The sequence below is a fragment of the Engystomops pustulosus genome, chromosome 4 (assembly GCF_040894005.1).
Source record: "Engystomops pustulosus chromosome 4, aEngPut4.maternal, whole genome shotgun sequence".
Taxonomy (NCBI): Eukaryota; Metazoa; Chordata; class Amphibia; order Anura; family Leptodactylidae; genus Engystomops; species Engystomops pustulosus.
Window position 1 is genome coordinate 181,995,637 of NC_092414.1, and position 26,730 is coordinate 182,022,366.

The 26,730-nt window shown below is 40.8% G+C and overlaps 1 protein-coding gene across 3 annotated transcripts in view; it reads right to left on the reverse strand.

Moving 5' to 3' along the window:
- Positions 1-26,730, reverse strand: part of UNC5D (unc-5 netrin receptor D) — a 448,185-nt gene that overhangs the window by 63,399 nt on the left and 358,056 nt on the right. For all 3 annotated transcript variants that reach the window (XM_072148810.1, XM_072148811.1, XM_072148812.1), the window contains 2 exons: positions 11,524-11,608; positions 3,781-3,949 (listed from right to left, as the gene is read on the reverse strand). In XM_072148810.1, coding sequence (XP_072004911.1) covers positions 3,781-3,949; positions 11,524-11,608 — 254 coding nt within the window. The remainder of the gene's footprint in view (positions 1-3,780; positions 3,950-11,523; positions 11,609-26,730) is intronic.

Here is a 26,730-nt window from a genome sequence, read left to right on the forward strand (position 1 = left end):
TGCCGCTAGCGTCTTGTCCGAGCGGGTTTTCAGTGCAGCTGGTGGCATCATCACCGATAAGCGTACACGCCTGTCGACTGACAGCGCTGACAGGCTGACGCTTATTAAAATGAATAAAGGCTGGATTTCTCAGAATTTCCAATCTCCACCAGGTGAAGGAAGCTCAACCTGAATAATTGATCCACTCCTCCTCCTCCTCCTCATTTTCCTCCTTCTCCTCCTCTTTGTACAGTAAAGCAGAGGAAAATGGCTATTTTTTGACAGGGCCCACTGGCTCTTGCTATAGTACTTCATGCATTTAATTTTTCTGGAGGGCCACCTACCCGGTCCTCTGTTTGAAACAATTTTTGTGAGTGCCACATACAGGCACTCAATCTATTCCATTTTTCTGGAGGGCCACCTACCCGGTCCTCTGTTTTAAAAAATTTTTGGGACTGCCACATACAGGCACTCAATCTATTCCATTTTACTGGAGGGCCACCTACCTGCTCCTCTGGTTTGAAACATTTTTGGGACTGCCACATACAGGCACTCAATCTATTCCATTTTACTGCAGGGCCACCTACCTGCTCCTCTGGTTTGAACAATTTTTGGGACTGCCACATACAGGCACTCAATCTATTCCATTTTACTGGAGGGCCACCTACCTGCTCCTCTGGTTTGAAACATTTTTGGGACTGCCACATACAGGCACTCAATCTATTCCATTTTACTGCAGGGCCACCTACCTGCTCCTCTGGTTTGAACAATTTTTGGGACTGCCACATACAGGCACTCAATCTATTCCATTTTACTGGAGGGCCACCTACCTGCTCCTCTGGTTTGAAACATTTTTGGGACTGCCACATACAGGCACTCAATCTATTCCATTTTACTGCAGGGCCACCTACCTGCTCCTCTGGTTTGAACAATTTTTGGGACTGCCACATACAGGCACTCAATCTATTCCATTTTACTGGAGGGCCACCTACCTGCTCCTCTGGTTTGAAACATTTTTGGGACTGCCACATACAGGCACTCAATCTATTCCATTTTACTGCAGGGCCACCTACCTGCTCCTCTGGTTTGAACAATTTTTGGGACTGCCACATACAGGCACTCAATCTATTCCATTTTACTGCAGGGCCACCTACCTGCTCCTCTGGTTTGAACAATTTTTGGGACTGCCACATACAGGCACTCAATCTATTCCATTTTACTGGAGGGCCACCTACCTGCTCCTCTGGTTTGAAGAATTTTTGGGACTGCCACATACAGGCACTCAATCTATTCCATTTTACTGGAGGGCCACCTACCTGCTCCTCTGGTTTGAAACATTTTTGGGACTGCCACATACAGGCACTCAATCTATCCCATTTTACTGGAGGGCCACCTACCTGCTCCTCTGGTTTGAAAAATGTTTGGGACTGCCACATACAGGCACTATCCAAATTAAATTGTCTCCATAGCAGCCTCCACACGTTGTCTCCATTGCTACCTCCAAAAGTCGTCCATATAGCTGCCTCCATACATCGTCCCTTTATCAAACGAGGTGTGTCAGGCAGAAATTTGGGTTGTTTTCATGGATTCCACATCAAAGTTGTTAACTTTGTCGCCACCCTGCTGTGTTATCCACAAAATATACTGGCAAACTTTTACCATTTAGGGATATTATTTCAGCGCTTCTTGCGCATCTGTTTACATTCCCCTCACCCGGCATATCCTAAACTTATAAGAACGCTACTACACTTGATCTTATACAAAAGGTTCTTAGAAGTGCTGTTTGGGGAGTAGCCTAGAGACAGGGGCTTGGATTGGCGAAAGCTCGCCTGGCAGCGGAACGCCAGCTCCATGCGCATCATGCGCTTCTTGCGCATCTGTTTACATTCCCCTCACCCGCCATATCCCAAACTTATAAGAACGCTACTACACTTAACTTGGTGCAGGCTGGGACCGAGTCTGACCCTGGGGCTGGTCATATACTGCCGACGCAGAGAATTGCGGGGCCTACCTCGGTCCAGGTCTCAAAGGCCTACTATACCTCCTCCCACCCCTCCTCCACCTCCTCCTCCTCCGAATTACCATCCGTGGGCATGGCACCATCAGTCGGTAGCTCTAGGCACAGCAGCAGTGCCGTCGCTAAGCGACAGCAGGCGGTGCTGAAACTGCTGAGCCTAGGCGATAAAAGGCACACCGCCCAAGAGCTATTACAGGGCATTCCACATCAAAGTTGTTAACTTTGTCGCCACCCTGCTGTGTAATCCACAAAATATACTTGCAAACTTTTACCATTTAGGGATATTATTTCAGCGCTTCTTGCGCATCTGTTTACATTCCCCTCACCCGCCATATCCTAAACTTATAAGAACGCTACTACACTTGATCTTATACAAAAGGTTCTTAGAAGTGCTGTTTGGGGAGTAGCCTATAGACAGGGGCTTGGATTGGCGAAAGCTCGCCTGGCAGCGGAGCGCCAGCTCCATGCCAAGATCCAACTAACATAGTTTTAACTGCAGCACCTTTAATCTACTACTAGTTCACTGCCTCCATACATGGTCCCCTTATCAAACGAGCTGTGTCAGGCAGAATTTTGGGTTGTTTTCATGGCTTCCATGTTAACTTTGTCGCCACCCTGCTGTGTAATCCACAAAATATACTGGCAAACTTTTATCATGTACCGATATTATTTGAGCGCTTCTTGCTCACCTCCTTTGGTTCCTCTCTGCCACCCATTGGTTTGAAGCCTGAGTCCATTTAGGGTATGTCGCCATGACACTCTCTAGCCTGCTGCCGCTGCCTCTGCATGCCGTCCCCTATAGTGTCAGGGTCAATTATTGGATGTTTTAGATGCTATCTAGCTTCATTCTGTCACTCTGTCATGGCCATGCTGTTGCCCATAATTTTGGCATAATGGTGCGATTAGGCAGCCTCAGAGGCATCCATGCATGCTGCCCCTGCTGTTTCCTGTCCATTTCCGTGGTGTTTCCATCCTTTTCTGAGGTTCCCAGGTGTTTGGCCAAGCTTCCCTGTGCAGAGCCTTGGTCCCCTTGAAAAATGCTCGAGTCTCCCATTGACTTCAACGGGGTTCGTTATTCGAGACGAGCACTCGAGCATCGGGAAAAGTTCGTCTCGAATAACGAGTACCCGAGCATTTTAGTGTTCGCTCATCTCTATTCAGGATCCTAATCTGTAATGTTCAGCATAGACCCGAACATAGCACTTTGGGTCTGCTCATTGCTAATTAAAACCAATATTTTGCATACTGTCTGTAGCTTATGAAAACAAAATATTAGGTGGACACATCTTCATTAAAATGAACCCATTGATTTTGGTATTTATAATGATATGAGCAAATTTTGGAACTTTGTACACTGATAAACCAAATCTATCCTCATATTCTTTGGTAGAAGGATTAAAAAATATTATTTAAAGGAGTTTAATTTTGGGCTTAATTTAGTAGCAACAAATGTGAATATTTATCTGTAACTGCCGGTACATTTTTCATAGATAAAGTTGACATTGCATTGATGATATTTACAGATTTAGTCATCTTTATGTTGTATAAATGTGAAAACATGGTACATGGTTGATTACAATTAATGCTATGCTTTAACATTCGGATGGTTGCAAATGTTTACTTAACTCATAAGCTCTTTGCTGAAACTTGACTGTATTTGCCTCCCAATTTGCCCCCGATTATGACTGAATTATATAAGTAGGTTCTCCTCTCTTTAACTGATTTAAGGTATTAGTTTTTTTCATCTTAATAGATAATAGAGTAGATATTGCATTGTCACTTACCTCCCATTTGCCCTGTTGTGATCTTCTTTTGAGCCGGACGTTCCAATGCTCAATGCTTACTTCAGCGCAGTGAGGGATGGTTAAGGCCACAGGAGTAGAGAAGGTCATATCAAGAGGTCCGCAGGTCACTTCCGGTCCCAGAAGAACCTCTGAACCTTCCAGTTGCAAACTATTAAGAAAGTAAAAAAGACATAACAAAATGTGGTTATAGAATCAACATCAACCATCACCAGCTTTCTAACAACGTATTCCTTTTTCAACATCGTTTGACTTGGTATATGATAAAATCAGGGAAAAATCGAAGCTTTAAGAAGAGACGTCAAGTTTGATCTAATGTGGTTTTACAATCCTAGCGTCAGCAGTCTCATATAAATGAAGAATAGTTCCTATAGGCCTAGACGCTGACATGTTAATGGAATTATATTATCCTCAAAGAGGACATGTCCACTCCAACCTTTAAAATCATAGTGAAATATTACACAATATTATGATATTCCCTGGGAGAAGTTGTGAGTCTTGTCCTAACAGAGTTGAGTTCTATTATTTCTAGTTACATCGATTTCCCCTTTATTCTCTTCTTACTTTTCGGAGTGCGGTTAAAGCTCTGATGACTAAACACTGAGTTTTCTGGTGTCCACGCCTGATTGGTTTTATATACTAGTATTGGCTGGACAATGTAATCTCGGGATTAGATTCTCTGACAGCTGGATAACAGGGCTTTCGTTTGTGGCATCGAGTAAATCTTGAAGGTTTATCATACAGCATGCAGGCAGTAGCCATGCCATACTTTAAAGAAAAGAGTGTTAGTGTTTATGTTTTACAGAATTTTTTTATTTATTTTTTATCTGCTTTACTTTAAAGTCAACCCTTGAAAGACTTTTAATAATAGCATCAACTTGCTAATCTGCTACATGTATGTCAAGCCCCTGTGTCAACTAACAACTAACTGATGAAATGAAGACGAGGACAGGACGGGACAATTTTTTTACATACACCTCCATATGAGACACAATGGGAACACAGAAAAGAAATAAAGAAAAATTTGTGGAATTTCAGTTTATTGCTATAGCATGTCTATAAATACAGGGTGTTACAGCAAGGTCAGTTATATCTTGCCAAATATACATCAGATCAAAAGGAAAAATATATGGGTCAAATATTTTTCAAAGATCTATCCAATTAAACCAAACTCAGCCTCCAACCTCCACCTATGGGGCATGTGGTAGGAGACAGCTTTATAATCTTGAATGGGAACCCCCATTTTTGATTGCAGATTGGAAATATTACATTGATTCAATCAAGGATTCCAGTTTTTCACTGGACACAAGAAAGAGCTGTAATCGCTGAAAATAATGGGTAAAAAATTGTTCGAAACTGAGGATATCTAGTGAAATAGACATCGGATTGAAAACAGAAAAAAAAATATTTCTTAAAAATCTATACAATGATACTAAATGTAACTATTTATTTCCACACCCCAAGGATGAAGCGGAGGAAATATCATTTTGTATGTAGAAACTAAATTCAGCATAAGGCAGGAACAACGACGTGGACATAGTAGTTTTCTGTTCTCTACGTGGGCTAGTTTAATGTGAGCTTGATTAACTTAAAGATGGGATTTTTTTTTCATTGTCTACAAAGTTTTCCAATATCGAATGTTCTACATTAAGTGCTTGAATTTGGCAACATTGGAAAGCTTTTATAAAAAATATTACATTTGTCTATTTTCAGATTTTTCATATGGTGTGTAATTGAATCAAAATATTCCCCTTTTCAATGCTTTTGCGCACGTTTCCATTTTGGGTGAAATGTCACCAAAATTGAAAATTGACCTTGGTAAAATTAATGTGAATTTTCCTGGGGAATCTAAATCTGCAAAACAATGGGGGTTCCTTTTCAAATTTTGAACTTGCCCAGATGGGCCGAGTTCGGTAATATTGGATAGATCTTTTGATCCAATTTGCATTTTGCAAGATATTCCACCAAGCTGAACTTTTCATGTACATGTATATATATAGTTGTGTAAAGACCTAGAATAGGATTGTGTAATGCTCTATACATGCTTTTAGGTATATACAGCTGGTGTTGCTCCAGGGCATAACATCTTAAAAGTGTTGAACGTAGAAATGTGAAAACACAAAAGTGGTGTTTGGGGATTGTTTTGTCCCTTGTGGATGTTCCCATTTAATAGCAGTTTTCTTCTTCACCTTTCCAGTTGGTAAAAGCTTTTAATTCACAGACAGGTGCTAAAAACCCATTAGGTCCCATTCATGATACATGAAAGTATGAAGAGAGTCCCAGGGGACCATTAATGGAGCCATCAAGAAGAGAAAGAAGGTCAGCAGAAGTATAGAGGAGAGCGAAAGGGAAGAAGGAGAACATAAGACAGGATCTTGATTCCCAGCTGGAAGAATATAGCCGATAGACTGGAAAATGGAGAGCGTAACAGATAAGGAAATTGATGAATGGGCAGAGATAGGAGAGGAGATAAAAGGAGAAGAAGTGCAGTGTTTATAGGTCATATGGTCATATTGATCACCAACAATACACTGTTCACTGTATATCCCGATCCTGCAAATCTTATCTAGTCAGCAGATCTGATATCCCTTTGCGTCCCATTGGGAATGCTTTATATCTGCTATGCATTAGGGGACCCAAAGAGCTGTGTGTGCAAGTTTACATTGTAATGTATCTTATATGACAGTATTCTATGAATGCAGTGTGTTTAAGACTTGCAAATGTATTTCAAGTTTTGTTATGACTTTGCATTGATGGCTTTCTCTGGTGCCATATGATAAAACAACATGATACTCCCTATACTGTGGACTATATTGGCCTTCTCACTATATGCTTCCTAAATAAAGTATATGGTTTTGGTAGGTAGATATCTGTCATACAGTCATTGTATTGCCTTCCACCGCCTTCAATCAGTTGGTAGGGGAAAGTAACATGAATAAGAATGCACAATAGCTCTTCATAACCGTGAGTGATTCATTGTACAAAAATGTTCAGAATATACAAAACGTACCTATATGTAATGTTATATAATGGAAAAATAAGCACTAAAGCCTATATCCAGTGGTGGGACTACTGTGGATAAGAAGACTGAAGGTCCATTGTAACCCCAAATGAACAGACCAGCTGGTCACAGATGATGACTTTTGCTCTATATATTTATATGGCACTGGCGGAGATAATGCAGGAATCGGCTGCTCCTGTCAGTGCCTTGGAGAATGAATGAAGCCGCAGCATCGATTAAAACTCCTGCATCATTCATTTGGGGTACAAGGGGCCCCCAAATTAGAAAGTTAACTGATCATCTTGTGCTTTATAAACATGTCCGGTTAAGGGATCAAGTAGGAAGGACACAACTATATGTTGATGCACGTAAATAATGGGGGGTCAAACACATATGATATACTTGTGAGCTGCAAAACCCTGTAAGAAACCTGTTTTACTTTAACCATTTCTAATTGCTAAACTGAGAGTGATAAATGATACTGTTATCTGGCAATAAGAATAAAAATTATGTGGAAATATACATATAAATAGGTGCAGACTAATGCAGTGACATGACATAATAATAATTAGAAGGCAAAAAGAGAAAGATTAATGCCTGAATTTTCACTATTTAACACCAGAGATTAGTGCTGGCATTGATCGTGGGTGTCAACTCTTTAAATGGCATGGCAAAGCTGCCGGCAGCACCTAAGTATCCTAAGCACATCACCATTTTCACGGGCATTGACTCTCCCCATGAGGTCATCAGGGAAAGTCGACCTCTGTGAAAATTGAGACAGGCACGTTGCTGGGGTAATTTGAAATAGTCAACATTGATAGGAGGTGCTAAATGGCAAGGGAGTGAGCCAATCAGAAATTCTGACTGAAGTAGGGGTTGGGGTTTGGGGGGACCGTACCTGCAATGCTGATTGGGGTCCGCTCATCACTAGTTAGAATAGTGATAGACTGTCATAAGATTAATGTTTTGTTCATGCAATTTTTTTTACAGAATATGTTTTGGTCAATTTTTTTTTGCAAGACAGTAAAAGTCATCTTCTATATGGTTCTATATTGTTTGTAGATATCTTATCCCATCTCCCTGTGCTTCCTGCCTGGTTTGCCACAGATACGACTTTTTGATGCTTGATATTAAAAATAATCTCTTCCCACTCCGGGATAACAGCAGCAAGGGGCGTAATTCAGTTAATCTATATACCAGACATTGATAAAAAAAGAGTGTATTTTAAACAGCTTTATAGAAAATAGGTGAAAACATTGTGTCCTTATCAGGGACTTGTCTGGACTAGTCCAGATGGGAACCATATAAGTTCTGTCTCTTAATTTAATGAAGAGGTGAATGGGCTTGAAAAGACTGAATTTGCCGGCTTGATAAGGTGTCGTAGTCAAGGCTTTTCATTTCTGTAGACATGTTGTTGTTGAATCTGTCTAACAAAAAAGATTCAAGGAAGCTCTTCTCATTCATGGCTAACCGAGGCTTTTGTGCAGTTAATGTAAAATTTTCAGATGTTCAGAAGTCATGGATAAGAAAAAATAGCGAATAACAAGGATCATGCATAACAAACACGTTAGTATTGAAAGTGAATGTTATGTGTACCATGCATCATCTTCTTTGATTTTGTATTGAACCCATATAAACCCTTATAGTTTTACTTTTATCAGACTAGAGTTTTTGGATGGCATGATTTTCAAATTGGTTGATTTTATTTGGAAAGGTTAGTCCATAGTGATGAGTAGTTTGTTGAAATGTAAAAATTTTCTTCACGACTGGGTTCAGACCAGAAACATCCACCTCCTGCTGCCACCGATTTTGAGTCTTAATTCTTTAAATGCTGCTACCAGAGTCACCATCAGCATTTAAATTAATGGGACATTGCCAGCAGCAGTTAAAGAGTTAATGTCCAAAATTGATGCAAGCACCAATCTAGGGCATAACTAGTGGTTATCCCAGATCCAAAGTTGGAGAAGAACCGAACTTGCAAAGTTTGGTGGGTCACCACACTTTGTGGGTCGAGTCCAATTAAAGCTAGGAGTCCAAATATTTTAACTAACACCTCATGTCAACAATAAAAAAAGAGATCCCAAACAAACCCTTTAACATTTTCCCAACTATCTGGCCACCACTGTTAGATTGTAGGTTGGACTAGGATGACCACCTCTACTTGATTATCTTTCTTCATATCTTGCTTCTCAGCTCTTTCTTTTTTTAGCACATCTTTCATTAGGGCAGAGCTCTGGTCTGTAACTACAGTTTAGTTGCCCAAGGTAATCTGGAATGAACCATATGACAGCCGGACCAGATCTGTATAAGGTGCTCCTGGAAATCGTCTTTAATACAACACATGGCTTTGCCTCTTATAATGAATAATAGATGCCCTCATAGTTGGCATTACATAACTTGTTTGTTTGTGTTAAACAAATTGCAAAAGTGATGTCTGTAAAATATTATTGAGAGACAGTGTCCCTTTAAATTGTCTTGACATCCCAGAGATGCTGTTGCAGTAGGAAATAAAACAAGGGTCGCCGATTGGCATACTACATCTTCCTGACTGTCCAAACTGGCTGTTTACTTATGAGGAGAACCAAGATCTTCCAATTTTGGGATGTGTGCCGTTGTGTGTCCATTGTTAATCCATCTCAGCTTGTAACATGCCCCTGACAGCTTTATCAGTTGTCACTGTTTGAATACAATAAGGCCTCAGATCATATACTTTATGTCTACTATAAATGTGCACAGACAAAACTTGTCTATAGTATATGTGCTACTTTCACCGGAAATTGCCTTCTCCAACATAGGGAGTACGACACCAGGGATATGATGGAAAAATGATGCATCACATTATTTACATATATTAAAAACAATTGATTAAGTGATTCTGTATGACTCCATTGTTACTATACAGTATGTTCTTATTCTTTGCAACATACAACATGGCTACCCTTCTTCATTGTACACTAATGATGTGAATACATTTACCAAAATCCATTGTTCGCCTTCTGACCTACTGTAGGATGTGCATTGTAAACTTCTCTTGGAGGAAAGGGAGGGCTGGCTGCTGCATTTTCTGTCTTTGTTAGATCGTGAAGCTGTGATCAGTATGTCCCGTGTGGTTTTACTGGCAAATTGTAGAATGCTGTTAACAGGAGACGTTGCCTCTTTTACACATTGTAATGGGATTTATCAGAAGATCTACAGCAAGGCAATGGCTTTTTCGGAGCGACATGATGAACTTTGAATAGAAGGGCAACAAGTTTGTTTGTTATATAACAGAGATGGAGTGACTTTGCTCCAAAGTTACACTTAGATACTGTACTACCAGATGCTTTCATCTGTTTCCTTCTATAGCTATATCTAACACACTGACAACATACTTTACATGCATCCTTAGTATATACCTAGCATGTACACGTTCCCAATATCGAGGTGGGAGAAATCCCCTGCCAGATGCACTTTGAGAAAATTGCCCCACTAGGGAACAATGGATTAAGTATGTTAAAATTTAACAGACCCAAATCTTTTCTTACACGGAGAGATGTTGGTTGACCATCGACCAAGCATGAACAAAATTGGTGGGTTTGACTGACCTAATGTCATTGTAAAATGAAATTCACAAAACAACTGATGATTCATGGTCTAACAAGAAGATATGATAGGCTATTCCCAGTACAATTTTTAAAGCATTTTGAAAATTATTTCCAGACGTCTCGTTTCTGGGGTTTCAACAAAGGAGTTCTTCATGAATAACAGAAGAGGGGATCTCGAGAGATGCCTTGTACAGCCTTGGGCTTCTGATATTGACTTGTCCTGGAGGACCCATATAATCAATGGAGCTCTTACAGAACAGCCAATAGCAGAAGTCATTCATAGAAATTAATTGGTAGGAATTAATTAGCCCATTATAATTTGTGTGGTTTTACTGTAATAATTTAGCTAATTTGTTCTTGCACTATATCAATATTAATATACTGATTACTATCAAACTATACTTTTGCAATAAGCATAGAAGTATAAGATCTTGTTTTGTAATGTAGTGTTGTGATTATTGGGTTAAAAATTAGTACTATTACTACAAACAATCTGCATAAGGGAACCCATTAAAGGTCGGACCCAAATTTTAAAAATCAGTTTGTACCCCCACCAGTAAGACCCGCCATCTGGCCTGTATTGCACCATAGCCTGTGTCTGAACGGGCACAGGCTATAGCTTGTAAGCATGCCTGTGCTAGGAAGGTGCCACGTTGGCCCACTTTGCCACCAACTGCACCCCCATTCATGCCAAGTGGGCATAGAGATTGGGTAAAGTTGAAAATAGGCATAATTTCTGCCCATGAACCAAGAATTTTACCCATTTCAGTGTTCAGCCCTGATAAATGTGCCCCATATAGTCCACATTTGTTCAGCTCTTAGACAGTATAAGTAAATCTGCCTCACTCTATCATTCCTTGTTACATTACTTTTTTGCACAAATGAGCCAGAGAATGGTGTTACTTCTTGCATTTCATGAAAAAAAAAATCTGAATTTGTAGTTTTGGTTATTGTTGAATCTAAACTATATAAAAATAATCACTTATATTCTATCTGGAGGGCTTGTCTTGAGATCCAACTAGAGCCATTCGAGGCTCCCACTCCAATCATTCTGTATCACTGACCTGAAACAAAGAACACTTTTCTCATTTCAGACTGTTCTGTTTGTTTCCATTAGCACATGCCCATCATTCTCCTTACCTTGGTTCCCCTTGATTGACTGACAGATAGATTTCCCATGAGTTGTCTTCTGCAATCGCCTCATGCGGGATCAACAGGCTCACCCCTGGAAAATAACAAGACGGAGCTTAGAGATAAAATCAGGGAGAGAATGCCTGACTAGAACAGACATCAATAAACTTCATCTCCCTACATAGTACATGACAGGACACTCTACACACTCTCACAACTTTAATAACCTTTGCCTTGGAGTATTCGCCTTATAAATCCTTAATCCATACTTAAGAATTAAAATACATCTGCATAATGCATTACTATATATGTTAATCTAGAGAATGTATTAAATATTAGCTTCATAGTCCTTTCCTTATGTGTTTCTATTAACAAATGTGTCCTTATTGGAATTGGGAGCAATGCAGATAGAGACGGTGAAGGGCAATACATAGGAGATGAGGAATTTCATTGCTTTAAGTTGTGCTAAGTTCCATCAAGCTGGTACCCATAGAATATTTGGGGGTATATGACCAGCGGTACCCCACAGATGGTCATATGTACCCCACAGAGCACTCCATACATCTGTCGGTGCTAAAGGGTCCTCAAATATTGTCTAATATAGACATTTTTTTATTTATGTTACAAAACTTTAATTGGGGTCTTGCTATTTTGTCACTGAATGTTTGGTCATTTATCCAGGACAATTGTCTATGGCACTCGGCTACCTATACAGGACTCAATTCTCCAGTGGAACAAAAGAATGTCCCCAAAGAAGCCAATTGTATAGAATGCCACACTCAGGTCAGGTAAACCCTGTTATTAATCCTCCCACCTATACCTTCAAATTTGATGACCACTAGAGATGAGCGAGCACTAAAATGCTTGGGTGCTCGTTATTCGAGACGAACTTTTCCAGATGCTCGAGTGCTCGTCTCGAATAACGAGCCCCATTGAAGTCAATGGGAGACCCGAGCATTTTTTTAATAAAACTGAACAGTAAAAGAACAGTGCAAAAAAAAAAAATTCCAGATGTTTGCAGATGTTTTACTTGTAAGAACACATTGAAATAACACTATTCTTCACTTTGCAGGTGTTCGCGCGTTTCTCCCGCTAAGTTAGGAGATGTGCACAAACATCTGGAATGTGAAGAATAATGTTATTTCAATGTGTTCTGCACTTGTTCACTGTTTTTAATGTTTTAATTCTATTCTTCACATTGCAGGTGTGCGCGCGTGTCTCCCGATAGGTTCGGAGATACGCGCGCACAGCTGCAAAGTGAAGAATAGTGTTATTTAAATGTGTTCTGCCCTTAAATGTTCGTGTTTTCACTGTTTTTAATGTTTTAATTCTATTCTTCACATTGCAGGTGTGCGCGCGTGTCTCCCGATAGGTTCGGAGATACGCGCGCACAGCTGCAAAGTGAAGAATAGAATTAAAACATTAAAAACAGTGAACACAGGACCATTTAAGTGCAGAACACATTGAAAGAACAATATTCTTCACATTCCAGATGTTCCGAACTCCTAACTTAGCGGGAGACACGCGCGAACACCTGGAAAGTGAAGAATAGTGTTATTTCAATGTGTTCTGACAAGTAAAACATCTGCAAACATGTGTAATTTTTTTTTTTTACAATAAAAATACTTTTATTCAATTTATTTTATTAATCTACTGCTCGATCTCGAGCCGGCGAGATACTCGTCCGAGTAACGAGCCGGTCCGAGTATACTAATACTCGACCGAGCAGTATACTCGGACGAGTATACTCGCTCATCTCTAATGACCACCTTTAATGCATGCTGTCAACTGGGCAACATATTCTACACTGTACAAAATGAAGGATGAGGTAAAGGGAAGACAAATAAGCATAGTCAGAAAACCTAGTCAGAGTGTGCGGAATAAAATCATTTATCAAAGTGCAAACCATTGTAACAATAAGATGGCAACATGGCACAAAATTATAAGTGCAAGGAAAAGTCAGCAAACAAAGCAGATTATAGAGAACTGTGTTCCAGTTCAAGGAATTTCAACTAAAAAGGTTCCTCAATTACTTGCAGTAAACTCCAGTCTTAAGGAGGCTTCAATTTTGACTACTGTTTTGAATGAGAAGCAGCTGAACAAAACCACTCATGGTTTAAACTGTAGTTCTAGCATTGCCAGCAAAATAGATGACACACACTTTCCACTGTAATTTTCATTTTTTTATGTGATAAGACATTAAAGAGGTTGGCCACTTTTCAATAATCTCTACCATTAGACATGTCTCTTAATGTATATGTCTCTGTGTCTCACCATGCTTAATTCTACATACAAACATAGCTTCCCCTCTCTCTCTCTGCTACAGGCCTTCCTCATGTCATAATCCACTATGTCTCTCTTTTCATTGTCCTTCCTCACTGACAGAGACAGTAAGAGGAGAAGGATAGGCAGAATGAGTCATAGGATCAGATTTACTAATAGTGTCCTTAAAGCAGTTTGCCTTACCTTCCTCCAGAGTGCCCAGATTCATGAAGACCGGAGAACAGTCTTTATTAATCTGGCCCAACCCAAAGGGTGTGCAAAATGCAGTTTTTTATTTAGTGCACTCAGTTTAAGAGGTGTGCGATACATTTATGTCAGGATACCAACATAAATGCGGCGTCCACCACAAATGTACATCCCTCTTTCTGTGCACAGTATTGTGCCGGTACAATTAGTGCCGGAAAACATTACTAGTGAAACCAGTTGACTGCATAGTAAACCTGAGCCACAATCTCCTGCTTTTGCTCCTCCTATTCAGCAGAGCGCAGACATGTAAACAAAGAAGCATGGAGAAACAATACCCAATCTAACCTCCATGAGAGAAAAATAATTTTTTCCATATATCCAACAATTCATTTGAAAAATCTCAACTTTAATAGCAAAATAAATATCACATGAAATCCATAAAAAAACACTCAAATGCAATAAATGGACAGTGTGGGTATAACTAGAGAGGGAGATAAAAATACAAAAATAAGCCACACACTAAATATAAAAAGAAGTTGGGTACTTTATTCACCCAAGTGCTATGCTTCCAATCCTATTCTGAATCCTTTCTCAAGCCCTTGAGAAAGGATTCTGAATAGGATCCGAAACGTAGCACTTGGGTGAATAAAGTACCTACTTTCTTTTTATATTTGGTGTGCGGCCTATTTTTGCATTTGTGTATTAGAGGGTGGAGAGTCGAAGCACCCAGGCGGGCGAGCACCCACAATAAGCAGATTAAAGTGCTGCAGCTGTGCACTGGTTTCACATACTGGTACTATCCCTATATCCACTGACAGGCTTAGCCACTATAAAATCACAGAAAATACCCACCAGAGGTCAAACTCCACAACTCAATTCCACACTGTATGACACACCAACTTACATTTTGTACCCTGCTTTGCCAGGGGGCAAAGAAACATGGAGATTCTGCACACAGAACAAAAGTAAGTAGCAGGACTGAAGAATCAATTGATGAACATTCATTATCTACAAGCCAGTAAAGGCAAAAAATATTTGCAAGCCCCTTTTACATGGTTCCAGTATTAAGTTAAGGACTGGATAAAAAAAACTAACACCCATCTGACTTAGTTGGCAAAACCCATTATCCCTTTTGATTTCCTCCATAAGCGCCATTTTAGTCTACTATATCTACATCTTTTCAAGTGGCTTATAAAACAGAACATCCTACAACCTCTATATTGTAGCTACCGCTCTGATCAATTTGCCAAGCACCAAGTCTATCGTCGCAGTAGACAGCTGTGATATAATAATCTGGACACTGCAGCCTGAGACGAGGAAATAGTGTATGGCCAGAATGTATTGGGTACTATCAGTGTTGCTAAAACCTCTTAAAACATCATTAAATCTCCATTTCGAGAAATTAATACACATTCCATTCTCTAATGCAAGTTCTTTTAAAGACGGCACTTGCTCAATAAACACCATCCAATGTTATCCCATTTGTTACAGAGTAATAGTAATATTATGATAACTCACGACTAATTGTGGCATCAATTAAAGCGGCGCTATAAAGGAAGGCGGATAATCAATAGAGAGTCTCCATGTGCAGAACCTCGCTAGATGAGTAACTTTATTGTGTTTTTACAACATGGAAATTTGTTTGATGGATTTATAGAACATTTGCATAAGTTAATGTCGAGAACAATTAATGTTAACGATGAGCGGTAATGTGTACGTTGAACGGCTGGTGGTCTTTGGGAGGTGTTAATGGGTGACACAGCTCATCAGTCACTTCCTAATCTATATCAATCATTTTTTATTGATTGGAAGCTCTGGTGAGAAGAGAGACGCGCAACTTTCTCAAGTTATATTATGCTGTGTGGGCGCAAGATAAGAGTCAGCATATACAGCAGCAGGCTATTTATTAATGCAATTTTACAGGAGAATATCACCAGAAAAAAAATAAAATATATATATATATATATATATATATATATATATATATATATATATATAGCCCTTAACCCATCTTGACCATCGCTTGTAATTATTGCAATTTTTGTTCAACAAATATGGAAATATTTTGAATACTGGAAGAAAATTTAGGCTTTGTAATGCTGGTTGTCCATGGCCACTGGCATGCTACATTTCCCTGTCGGCAAAGTTGACTTCCTCCTTACACTCACACTTCCTGGGTCCATCTTTCTACATTGGCTCTCTGGCTGTACTGGCTCCTAGCCATAGCAGGAATAATCTGGTGATAAAATGTTCTCTCCCTCACATTTTCCTTTTTCTTTTTGCTTGTCCCTGGCCTTTCTATGTTGAACCCATGATATTTCTCACTTCCATCCTTTGACCGTCTAACACCTGGTGATCTCAAAAAACTATCTTTTTAGGATTGTCTAAAATACTACATAAATTCACTGCTACGGTGCCTCACCTTGTGTTTCCATCTACCCTCCCATATAGATTGTGAACCCCCACAGGCAGATTCCTCCTTCCACTTGTTTCCTGATCACTGTGGTTTTTGTGTTTGTAATTGTATTTTTTCTTGTCTTAATGTATTGTATGTGAACCCCTTAATAATCATCTAATCACGACAAAAGTCAGTTCCCCATAAGGGTGAAAGAGTATCCAACAGACTGAACAGAATGGTAAGGTGACCTAGTGAGTCCATAACCTGCTACTCACTGGAGTATGGTTAGTATGGTTTCTACAGTTCCCCGTTAGCCCTATCTAGGATAAAAACTCCATTGACTTAAAACTGATTCCATCGTGTTTAGATATCCAATGCTCTGCTTTAATTTAACCCTTTCACGACCCGTGACGTAATAGCACGTCACGGGTCGGCCGCGTGAGCCCTCTCCAGAGCCGGTAAGTCTTTGCTGCATATTGCAGCAAAGGCTTACCGGTAACACCCGCTAGCACCGATCGCAGGTGTTTTCACCTCGATCGCCGCCGGCAATGCTGCAAAAGGATGGCGGCGCGTGGGCGCGTCTCACGAAGACCCGAGGCTACTTCGGGTTAACCCATGCATTACAATGTGCTATCAGCACATTGTAATGTATGAGTAGTAAAATCCCCATATACTGCCATACTGTAGTATGGCAGTATATGATAGGATCGTGCAGACACCCTAGGGTTAAAGTACCCTAGGGAGTCTGAAAAGTACTAAAAATAAAAATTTAAAAAAGTAAAAAAAAAAAATTATAATAAAAAACCCTAAAAACTCAAATCACCCCCCTTTCCCTAGAACTGATATAAATATAAATAAACAGTAAAAATCATAAACATATTAGGTATCGCCGCGTCCGAAAATGCCCGATCTATCAAAATATGATAACGGTTTTTCACTGCGTTTAATCCCGTAACGGAAAATCGCGCCCAAAGTCGAAAATGGTACTTTTTTTGTCATTTAAAAAAATTAAAAAATTCTATAAAAAGTGATCACAAGGTCGAACATTGTAAACGTTATCAAAATCCGCAAAAAACAACACCACCCACAGCTCAGTACACCAAAGTATAAAAAAGTTATTAGCGCCAGAAGATGGCAAAATCCCCCAAAAAATTTTTGTACAGGAGGTTTTAATTTTTTTAAATGTATGAAAACATTATAAAACCTATATAAATTTGGTATCCCCATAATCGCACAGACCCAAAAAATAAAGTAGACTGGTCATTTGGGGTGCACAGTGAAATCCGTAAGATCCAAGCCCACAAGAAGACGGCACAAATGCGTTTTTTTACCAATTTCACTGCATTTGGAATTTTTTTCCCGCTTCCTAGTACACGGCATGGAATATTCAATACCATCACTATGAAGTGCAATTTGTTACGCAGAAAATAAGCCATCACACAGCTCTGTACATGGAAAAATAAAAAAGTTATGGATTTTTAATCATGGGGAGTAAAAAATGAAAATGAAAAAACAAAAAAGGGCCAGGTCCTGAAAGGGTTAAAGGGACATTCTGGGAATATGAACGTTTGGTACAAAAACCCATACTGCTATAAATAAATGAATATAATAAAACTCAATGTCATTAGTCCCAAAATGGAGCATAAATAGTTTGACTTTATGATTCACAAAATGTTATGGGCTTTCTAATGTATGCAGAATTATCACCAAGATGGCCGCCACTGGAAACTACAAGTCCCATGATCTAGTTTTAGTTCTCAGTGACTTCTCCTCCCTCTTATGGTCTGCTCTCAGTGATGATGTAACTAACTTTCCTGCTCTGTTACCATAGTAATGATGTGTAACTGCCATCACTGCACATTACCTCACTGAGATTGGTCGCACCACAACACTGGCCATACTGGATGCACTGCAACCAACCGACTACAGCCAAACATAGTGATGATCACATGACCTGCCCAGGCAGGTGCAGGACATGTGATGTGGACGGACTGATCAGAGGGGCAATAGAATTTTAATTCTTCATTACAGTGTATGTCCACAGCATTTTTCTGCTAAAGGGAACAAAATTTTAAAAAACAACTAACTGCATATCAGTTGTAAGGGGTCTGTAATGAAGTTTTATTGATAATCCTTGTTCCCATGACAGCAAAAAATTTAGAAAGTCCAATTGTCATTGGGACAAAAACAAAATCTGTCTGGAGCTACAATTATGCAATTATAAAATATACAGTTCCAACTTACATACAAATTCAACTTAAGTTGGTTAAGTTGGTTAACTACGATTTGTCTACCTACTTTCCTTCATTTTAAACTTTGCAGTATTAGAGAGGTAAAATATACAGAATGGGTCTGTATTTTAGAACATGAACATCCTCTGCTGACTGGTAGCAGGATTCTGACAAGGGCCAATATCTCCTGGCTACATCACAATTAATTCAATTTGGTTCCTTGAGCCAGCTGAGCCCAATGTAAATGTAGCCTTGTACTGGGCGATGGCCCAAAGTGCACACAGTGTGTCGGGAGGCCTTCTCCTGCATTTGCCCTGCTATCTCAGAGAACACATCTATTTACTCATTACTTTCATCCCTGAGAAGAATCTGAAATTAGCCTGGAAATGATCAAATACAGCTTAGCGTTCAGCCAAGCGTATATCCAAATACCATGCAGAGTGTGACAAGTCTCTGCCGTAGACCCTAGAAGAAGCTGCTACTATTCCTCTCCCGTGTCCTCCGACAAGCTAGCCTTGATTAACCCGGACACCTGTTACCTAGCATTGCCTTTTATTCAGTCTGGCAGCTGAACAAGTCATCGTGTTTCCATTCAATAATTTCACAAGCAAAGAAGAAACACCGAAACATGTACAATCATGAGTCCAGAGATGACACTTACGTTTTCATCATCTGCTCTGGGTCAATGGACGTCTATTTTCAATGTTGACTAGGTTTTCTTTGAATGGACCAAAACTTTGGAGGCCACACAATGGGGTCTAGAAAATGGTGGTGTTTTAGGAAGTAGCTAGTAGTACATTTCCAACCTAACTTGTTTTTGAGTGCAAGTAGGAATGCTTGTTGTTTCATTGTACATTAGGTATAAGGTAGGGGATCCATGAACCTTGCTCTGATTGGCTTGGGTCACATGTTAGGACTAGCTTCCCCCTTATCATCTTATATATGTTTCAAACAATTCCCAGTTGGGATTACTCTTTGTAGATAATTTCTTAAAGTAAGTGGAAGCTAGAAAAGTCTTATGGTCATGTTGTTGTCTTCCTTAAAGGGGTATTCTCGTCTGGGGATTCACATTCATTAATCTGCCAAATATATACATTTCTTCAATTAGATGTTATTAAAATTTTTTTACCTGTGTGAAGATAATTTCTCATAAATAAAGTCATATGGTCCTTTAGAAAAAAGACAGTGTCCTTGGATACGACCACCCCTGCTGGAGTGATTGCACAAAGAAACAAAAGGTTTTTTTTATATGAAATGTCCGGGAGATACTGCATGTACCACCAGGCAGGGCTTAATAGCGCATGTGTGGCCACCGCTGTATGAGTATGGGGTGGTCGTATCTGAGGAAACTATCTCGTTTCTAAGGGACAACATTTATGAGAAATGCTTACATATGGCAAATGAAATAAATTAAATGTGAATGGAAATGACCCTTTAACAATGGATGACCAGCAACATGAAGAAAGTCCCTCCCATGTCGATATTTGCAATGGGGCCTATTGCCTATGTGTCTCCCTTAGGATATGTAGTAGTTTCCATACAGAAACAGCACAAGAAATATTCTTAAAGTTTTGCAGCTTCCTCTCTTGAGCTAAGTGCTTTGGGAAGAATATACGAATATCAGCACGTTGTCTACATTCTTTGATTGTTTAATGATAGATCACACTAAACAGCAAACATCCAATATTTCATGCTCCCTCTTTAGAAAGGTTGTTTTTATTGTACTTATCATTATGGCAATGTAGAACGGTTTGCAGTATGAACATAGTGATTTGGAGCCATTGGGGCGGAATTCACCTTCTTCTTCCTGGTGCATGTGAGTGCTTGATCTTGCGACACAAATCCTTTTTTAAATTCCATCTGAATCCATTGGGTTGTCCGACGCCCACACCCCCGATTTCTGTTGCATGCAAGTCAGCGCCAATGCACCAAAATCTGATCGCGTGCTGCAAAAGCCCGGGGCAGCTCGACACAAAACGGAAATATTCTGGAAACCCGGCGAAAGTACGGTGTTCGGACCCTTAGTAAATGAGCCCCAATGTTTAAATCATAAAGCACAACGTAGAGTCTAGCCCCTATTACACATCCATAATTCTCAGCTACAGCACGACCTTATCAGCTTCCAAGATATATGTATACACTATATGGATTAATACAGAGCCACAACCATCAGCCATGACATTAACACCATGGAGCAGCATGGAAAGTAAACACTAAGGTTTTATATATTTTGGAAGTGGCAAAAATTGTAAAGCTTAAGAAGTCATAGCATGAAAAATGGAAAGGCCTTGTGGAGTGTTAATGTTATACAGCCAGGCGGTGTTTATGTCCATAATGTAATCCATGAAATGACATAAGTCCTTGGAGATCAGAGGGACACCACATTGTTCAGGGAACCAGGGAGAAGCAGAGCTGTGGCCTACCTAAACGGTATTAGCGTCCAGAGAAAGTAATCGAACAGTAGACAATCGGCCCTGACATTCTCATGTAGTGGAGATTTGTACTGTGTTAGCCATGGAGAGCAGAAGAAGAGTGAAGAAATCAGGCAATACCTTTTTGAGACTAACTGAGTATATTTGATGGTGAGCTTTCCAGAATACTAGTTCTCTTCGTCAGCCAAAACATCATGTCTGATCAAGAGAAAAAGTATTCTCTAAAGTTCACCATCAAATATACTCAGTTAGCCTCAAAAAGGTATCGCCTGAATTCTTCACTCTTCTTCTGACATTTTCATCCAAGCTGTTCTTTAGCGAATTAGGAAAACATAACTTTTCTTTGGCTCTAGAAAGGCCATATCTATCTTTGTAACTTAGAGGAAAGGCTCATACCAAGCCAAAATGTCGACACCCATCACGATGGAATAAAGACATCGCCTTTTCAACTTTTATATAGACAAACCTGAAAAAAAACTTTATCTTCGATTTATGCAAATTATCCTGTCTGTGCTGTGGGACCAAAGGCTACTCCATGCCACAGTAGACTCTGCTATCCGGCCTCCTTGCACATCCTCATAATCTTGCTTGTGCAAAAGCTTTAGTTTAGGCCGGCTTCTTCGATGGTCTGCCCACACCTATGCAAAGCCACGCATTGTCGCTGAAGCTGGAGCTACTGCACATATGCAGAGCTCCGAAAAAGCCAGTGGCGAGACTACAGCTTATGCTTAAACACAAGCTAGATCAGCAGTACATCGAGGATGTGCAAGGAGGCTGGACAGCAGAGGCTACTGGGGTGTGGAGTGGGATGGGCGGGATGGGCATTCATCTCATTGGGGGCCATTTACTAAGGGCCCGATTCGCGTTTTCCCGACGTGTTACCCGAATATTTCCGATTTGCGCCGATTTTCCCTGTATTGCTCCGGGGATCTGATTGTGGCGCATTGGCGCTGGCATGCACGCGACAGAAATCAGGGGGCGTGGCCGAACGAAAACCAGACGGATTAGGAAAAACCGCCGCATTTAAAAAAATTAAAAGTGTTGCGGGACACGCGCTTACCTTCACTAGGAATAGGCCGGTAAACTTCAGTGCATTCCGGCGGGCCTCGGCGTACTTCAGCGCAGTAGCGCCACCTGGTAGACGTCGGAGGAACTACCTTAGTGAATCCCGGCCAGACCCAAATCCACCGCAGAGAACGCCCTGCTGGATCGCAAATGGACCGGGTAAGTAAATCTGCCCTATTGTCTGCACTAAAGTCACAGGCCTTCACAAGAATGCTGCATACAGTATTACATCGGGACCAATTTATTATTACATACATTCATTACAGCACAATTATCTCATTCTTAACTCAAGTCCATAATGTTAAGGCATTTTATTTTTGGATCATAACTTTTCCTATACCCTTGTCAGGTTATATATATATTGTATACAGGTGGTCCCTTACTAAAGGACACCCGACTTACAGACGACCTCTAGTTACAGATGGACCCCTCTGCCCACTGTGACCTCTGGTGAAGCTCTCTGGATACACTACTATAGTCCCAGGCTGCAATGATCAGCTGTAAGGTGTCTGTAATTAAGTTTTATTGATAATCATTGGTCCCATTACAACAAAAAATTGTGAAAATTTAATTTTCACTGGGCCAAAACAAATTTTCTCTGGAGCTAATTTATAAAATATACAATTCCGACTTACATACAAATTCAACTTAAGAACAAACCCAAAGAACAGATTGTGTACTTAAGCCGCAGACTACAGGTAGTTACCTTCATATGCTGACAGCAGGTCAGAGAGGAGCCCGATACCCTAGCTATGATCCTCATGTGTCCTGTTAACCCTTAAGTCTGTCCTGGGTCCTCTCTATAGAGCTGCCATGTGATGACCACTGACGGCAGTAAACCCTTCCATCCATGGGGTAATTTTTTTCTCGGATATACGGCAGATTGGTCACTTGGCAGCTGATGGTTTCCAACCACTGGGCAGATACTGTCATTTTCTGTCAATGTTGCACTTGTGTCTCCCGCTTCCCCCTCCTCCCTCCTCCACATCCAACAGGCCTAAAATGACACTTCCTCGGCTCCCCGGGGCGACTAAATTGTCTAACTATTGTGTTTCTGAACGTCTGTTTCTCGGTTCCTATACTTTGAACGGCTGTCGTTCTCCCAATAAAACAAGATCTCGCTGCAGCTTGAAGCCCCTCACATTGTTTTCTTATCTTCACTTCTTTCCCTATTTTTATTTTTTGTCTTTTTTTTTCTTTTCCTCTTTTTGACACCTGCACAAAATCAAGTCTAGAATCTGTCTCTCTGTGGGGTTCTCATTGTGATGGTGAAAGCGAGTACGGAACACAATGTTGCTGTGATACACAGTTGACAAAATACAATGTCCTTTTTCATCTTTCATATTCTTTTCTAGGATTATGTTTTTGGGCACATATCTACTAAACTGTGTTACTGAGGAAAATAGCAGTACTGGCTGAGAGTTACACTGACTATATTGTTAAAGGAAACCTATCATCACGGATCTATTTAATAAGGTAGATTCCTTTATTAGGAACAAGTCCTATACTATTTATTTCAAAATCTTGAGTGGCCGATATCTTGATAAAAAGTTTATCTTGTAAATATGCAAATTACATGAAGCGTGCAAATTACACTAGGGTGTGGAGTAGCCGCGCGGTGGAGCAGAACGCCACACCCCGGTAGCCTCTTTGTAGCTCTCCTACCCTATCTTCAGCATGTAATTCAATGGAGATGAGCACACACATCTGGGAAGCTAATGGGTCTGCGCATGGGCAGTAGCCCCGGCTTCAGAGCCGAACCCCCGCCGCCTTGAGCGTGTGCTCTGCGCATGCACAGACCCGTTGGCTTTGCTTCCCAGCCCCCTTTCCCACCCAGTATATAGCCTCCCAGCACCTGCCCCCAGTATATAGTCCCCCAGTATTTATCCCCCAGTATATAGCGTGCCAGCCCCCTGTCCCTCAGTATATAGCCTGACAGCCCCTGCCCCCCCAGTATATAGCCTCCCAGCCCATGCACCTCCAGTATATAACCAGCCAGCCCCCTCTCCCACCCAGTATATAGTCTCCTAGCTTCTGCCCCCCAGTATATATCCAGACAGCCCCCTGCCCCCCATTATATAGCCTGCCAGCTCCAGCAGCATATAGAACGCCACCCCCCCCCCCAGTTTATAGTCTGCCAGTCCCCCAGTATATAGACTACCAGCCCTTCAGTATATGGCAATTCCATCCGCTTCTCCCCCCCCCCCCCGTATATAGTTGCAAGCCCCTGCCACAAGTGTGCCAAGCCTTTAAAAAAATGAACACTGTACTCACCTTTCCAACGACCCCTGCTGGTCCTCTTCTTGCTTCAGATGCTCCGAGGCCTCTTCGGGTCCTTAGGCTCCTCTTCAGGTCATTCGAGTCGTCTTTGGGTCTCTGTGCACGGCAGGCACACACAATGACGTCAAATGCTTGCCGCCAGCATCGCATGGGGATCCAAAGAGGACCCGAAGGATGCAAAGAGGACCCGAAGGACCCAAAGAGGGACCGGAGCATTGGAAACAAGAAGAGGACTTGAAGGGGAGTATGTGTTAATTTTTTTATAGACTCAAGTACAAGAGAAGTTACTTTTTCCAGCATAATTTTTGGTTTATACTTGAGTATATAAGGTATATATACAATATATAAACACTGCTGTATATTGTCCTCCAGGCTGCTGCTGTTTCTGCGATTGATGCAAACATAGAGAGAGATCAATAAAATTCTATATTCTCTGTCTACAAAGTTTATAGAGAACATTTTAGACAGTGTTCATCCTCTATTTCAGTCATACAATGGAGCTACTGTCTTAAAATTCATGTTCATAAACCATGCTATTTATAGCGATGTTAGAACTATTGTCATATTACAAGAGCATTTATTTAATGTATAACTATTCAGTAACCCCAAATAATAGGTGATGACTATAACGGGAAGCGTCAGATCCTGACTTCTTATACTGTATAACTTTCATATTTCCGAGCAGATGTTTTATTGATGTGACCTGACTTTTGTAGTTTCTTTAGCCATCCGCACCGGTTAGTTTTTTTCTCTTTACCAGGAGCTGGATGCCAGTAGTCTGTTGTGAAATAGTAATATATATTTAATATACCACAAGGCAGTCCATGGATAGCTTCAGTATCTAAGCTTCAAAGTCACTAGACACAGGCTGAATACAAAATATTCCTGTTGTTCATTCCAGCACATCCACAGTGATAGTACCAAGGATTTTTTTTTTTGCCATGGAAACACTAAGGACTTTCCTGGAGTGCTACAGTAAATGTTCGACAATGCTTTTCCATGAGCAGCATGGGATTTAAAGGATATCTATCATGAAAAGCCATCACGATAAACCAGGGACAGTTACTCATACATCCAGGCACCGTGACTGTAATGGTGACTACATGACCTTCTTCCGTCAAAAATCAACTTATATCAATGAGCCAAAAGGGCTCTGGGGGCATTACCAGAGCCCCTTTGTACTTCAGGTTTCCTGAATTATGCAGGAGCACTTCATCCCTCCCATTGTCTGTGAAGCTACAGCACAGAGGTGGTCTGGTAACACCCCCCTTCCACAGAGCTGAGCTGATTTTAGAAGGAAGGAGGCCATGGATAAAAAATATAAGATTACCACAGTCACGGTGCCTGGATCTATGAGTAAGTGTCCCTTATGCTGCTTGATCTTGATGGTAAATGTCCTCTAAAGTGAAACTCCTGTGCTATGGAGGTTATTCTAATTCATAGTCTCTACTGGATAGGCCATGAATACCGGATCAGTCGGCTGCCGGTATGGTCAGCTGGGAACTCTGGGACATACAACAGTTCTGAGGATGAAGGAGACCGAAGACGGATTACTCTCTCCAAGGTCAATGTTTCCATCAAAAGTATTCAAACTTCCAAAAATTTGGATTACAGAATTACAATAAATGTTAGGTGAGAGCAATGTATGGTGTGAAGGGAAAAGTTATGCTATACTGACATCTACCCAGAAGAAGTCAACACAGTAGTGTTGGGGCTCATTTACTAAGGGTACGCCAAGCGCCTTTTCGTCCGGTTTCCCCGGGCACCGGCTTGCACACGACAGAAATGGGGAAAGGGGGGGGGGGGCGACAGACAACCCAACAAATTCCGACAACGCGCGGGATTTAACATTTAGAAATGCTTCACGGGACACACACTTACAAGCACCGGGAAGAAGCAGGTGAACTCCGGTGGACCTCAGCGCAGAAGCAAATGATGCAGGAACTCAGGCGCACAATCTTAGTGAATCGCGGCAGACCCGAATCCTCGTTGGACAACGCACCGCGGGATCGCGACAGAACCGGGTGAGTAAATCTGCCCCTATATCTCTTATTTTTTTGAAAGATGCCAATGTGGTCACACAAGTCTCGGCACCTCACACCGCTCTGCCTAAGAGGAAATTAGGAAGACCCTTTATAGGGAACCTAACACCATATTCTATCATTTTATCAGCCCTCTCTAGTAGTTTATGAGAGTCCAGTTCAGATGTTTCTCTTTTTGTTTCTATAGCACAAATAAACATAATATTGATGTCATTTTAAAGATAAGAATCTCATCTTTTGGAATTGTGGTTCTATGAGCTGCAGATAAAATTCTAATTTCTGCCATCTTTTACCTTTCT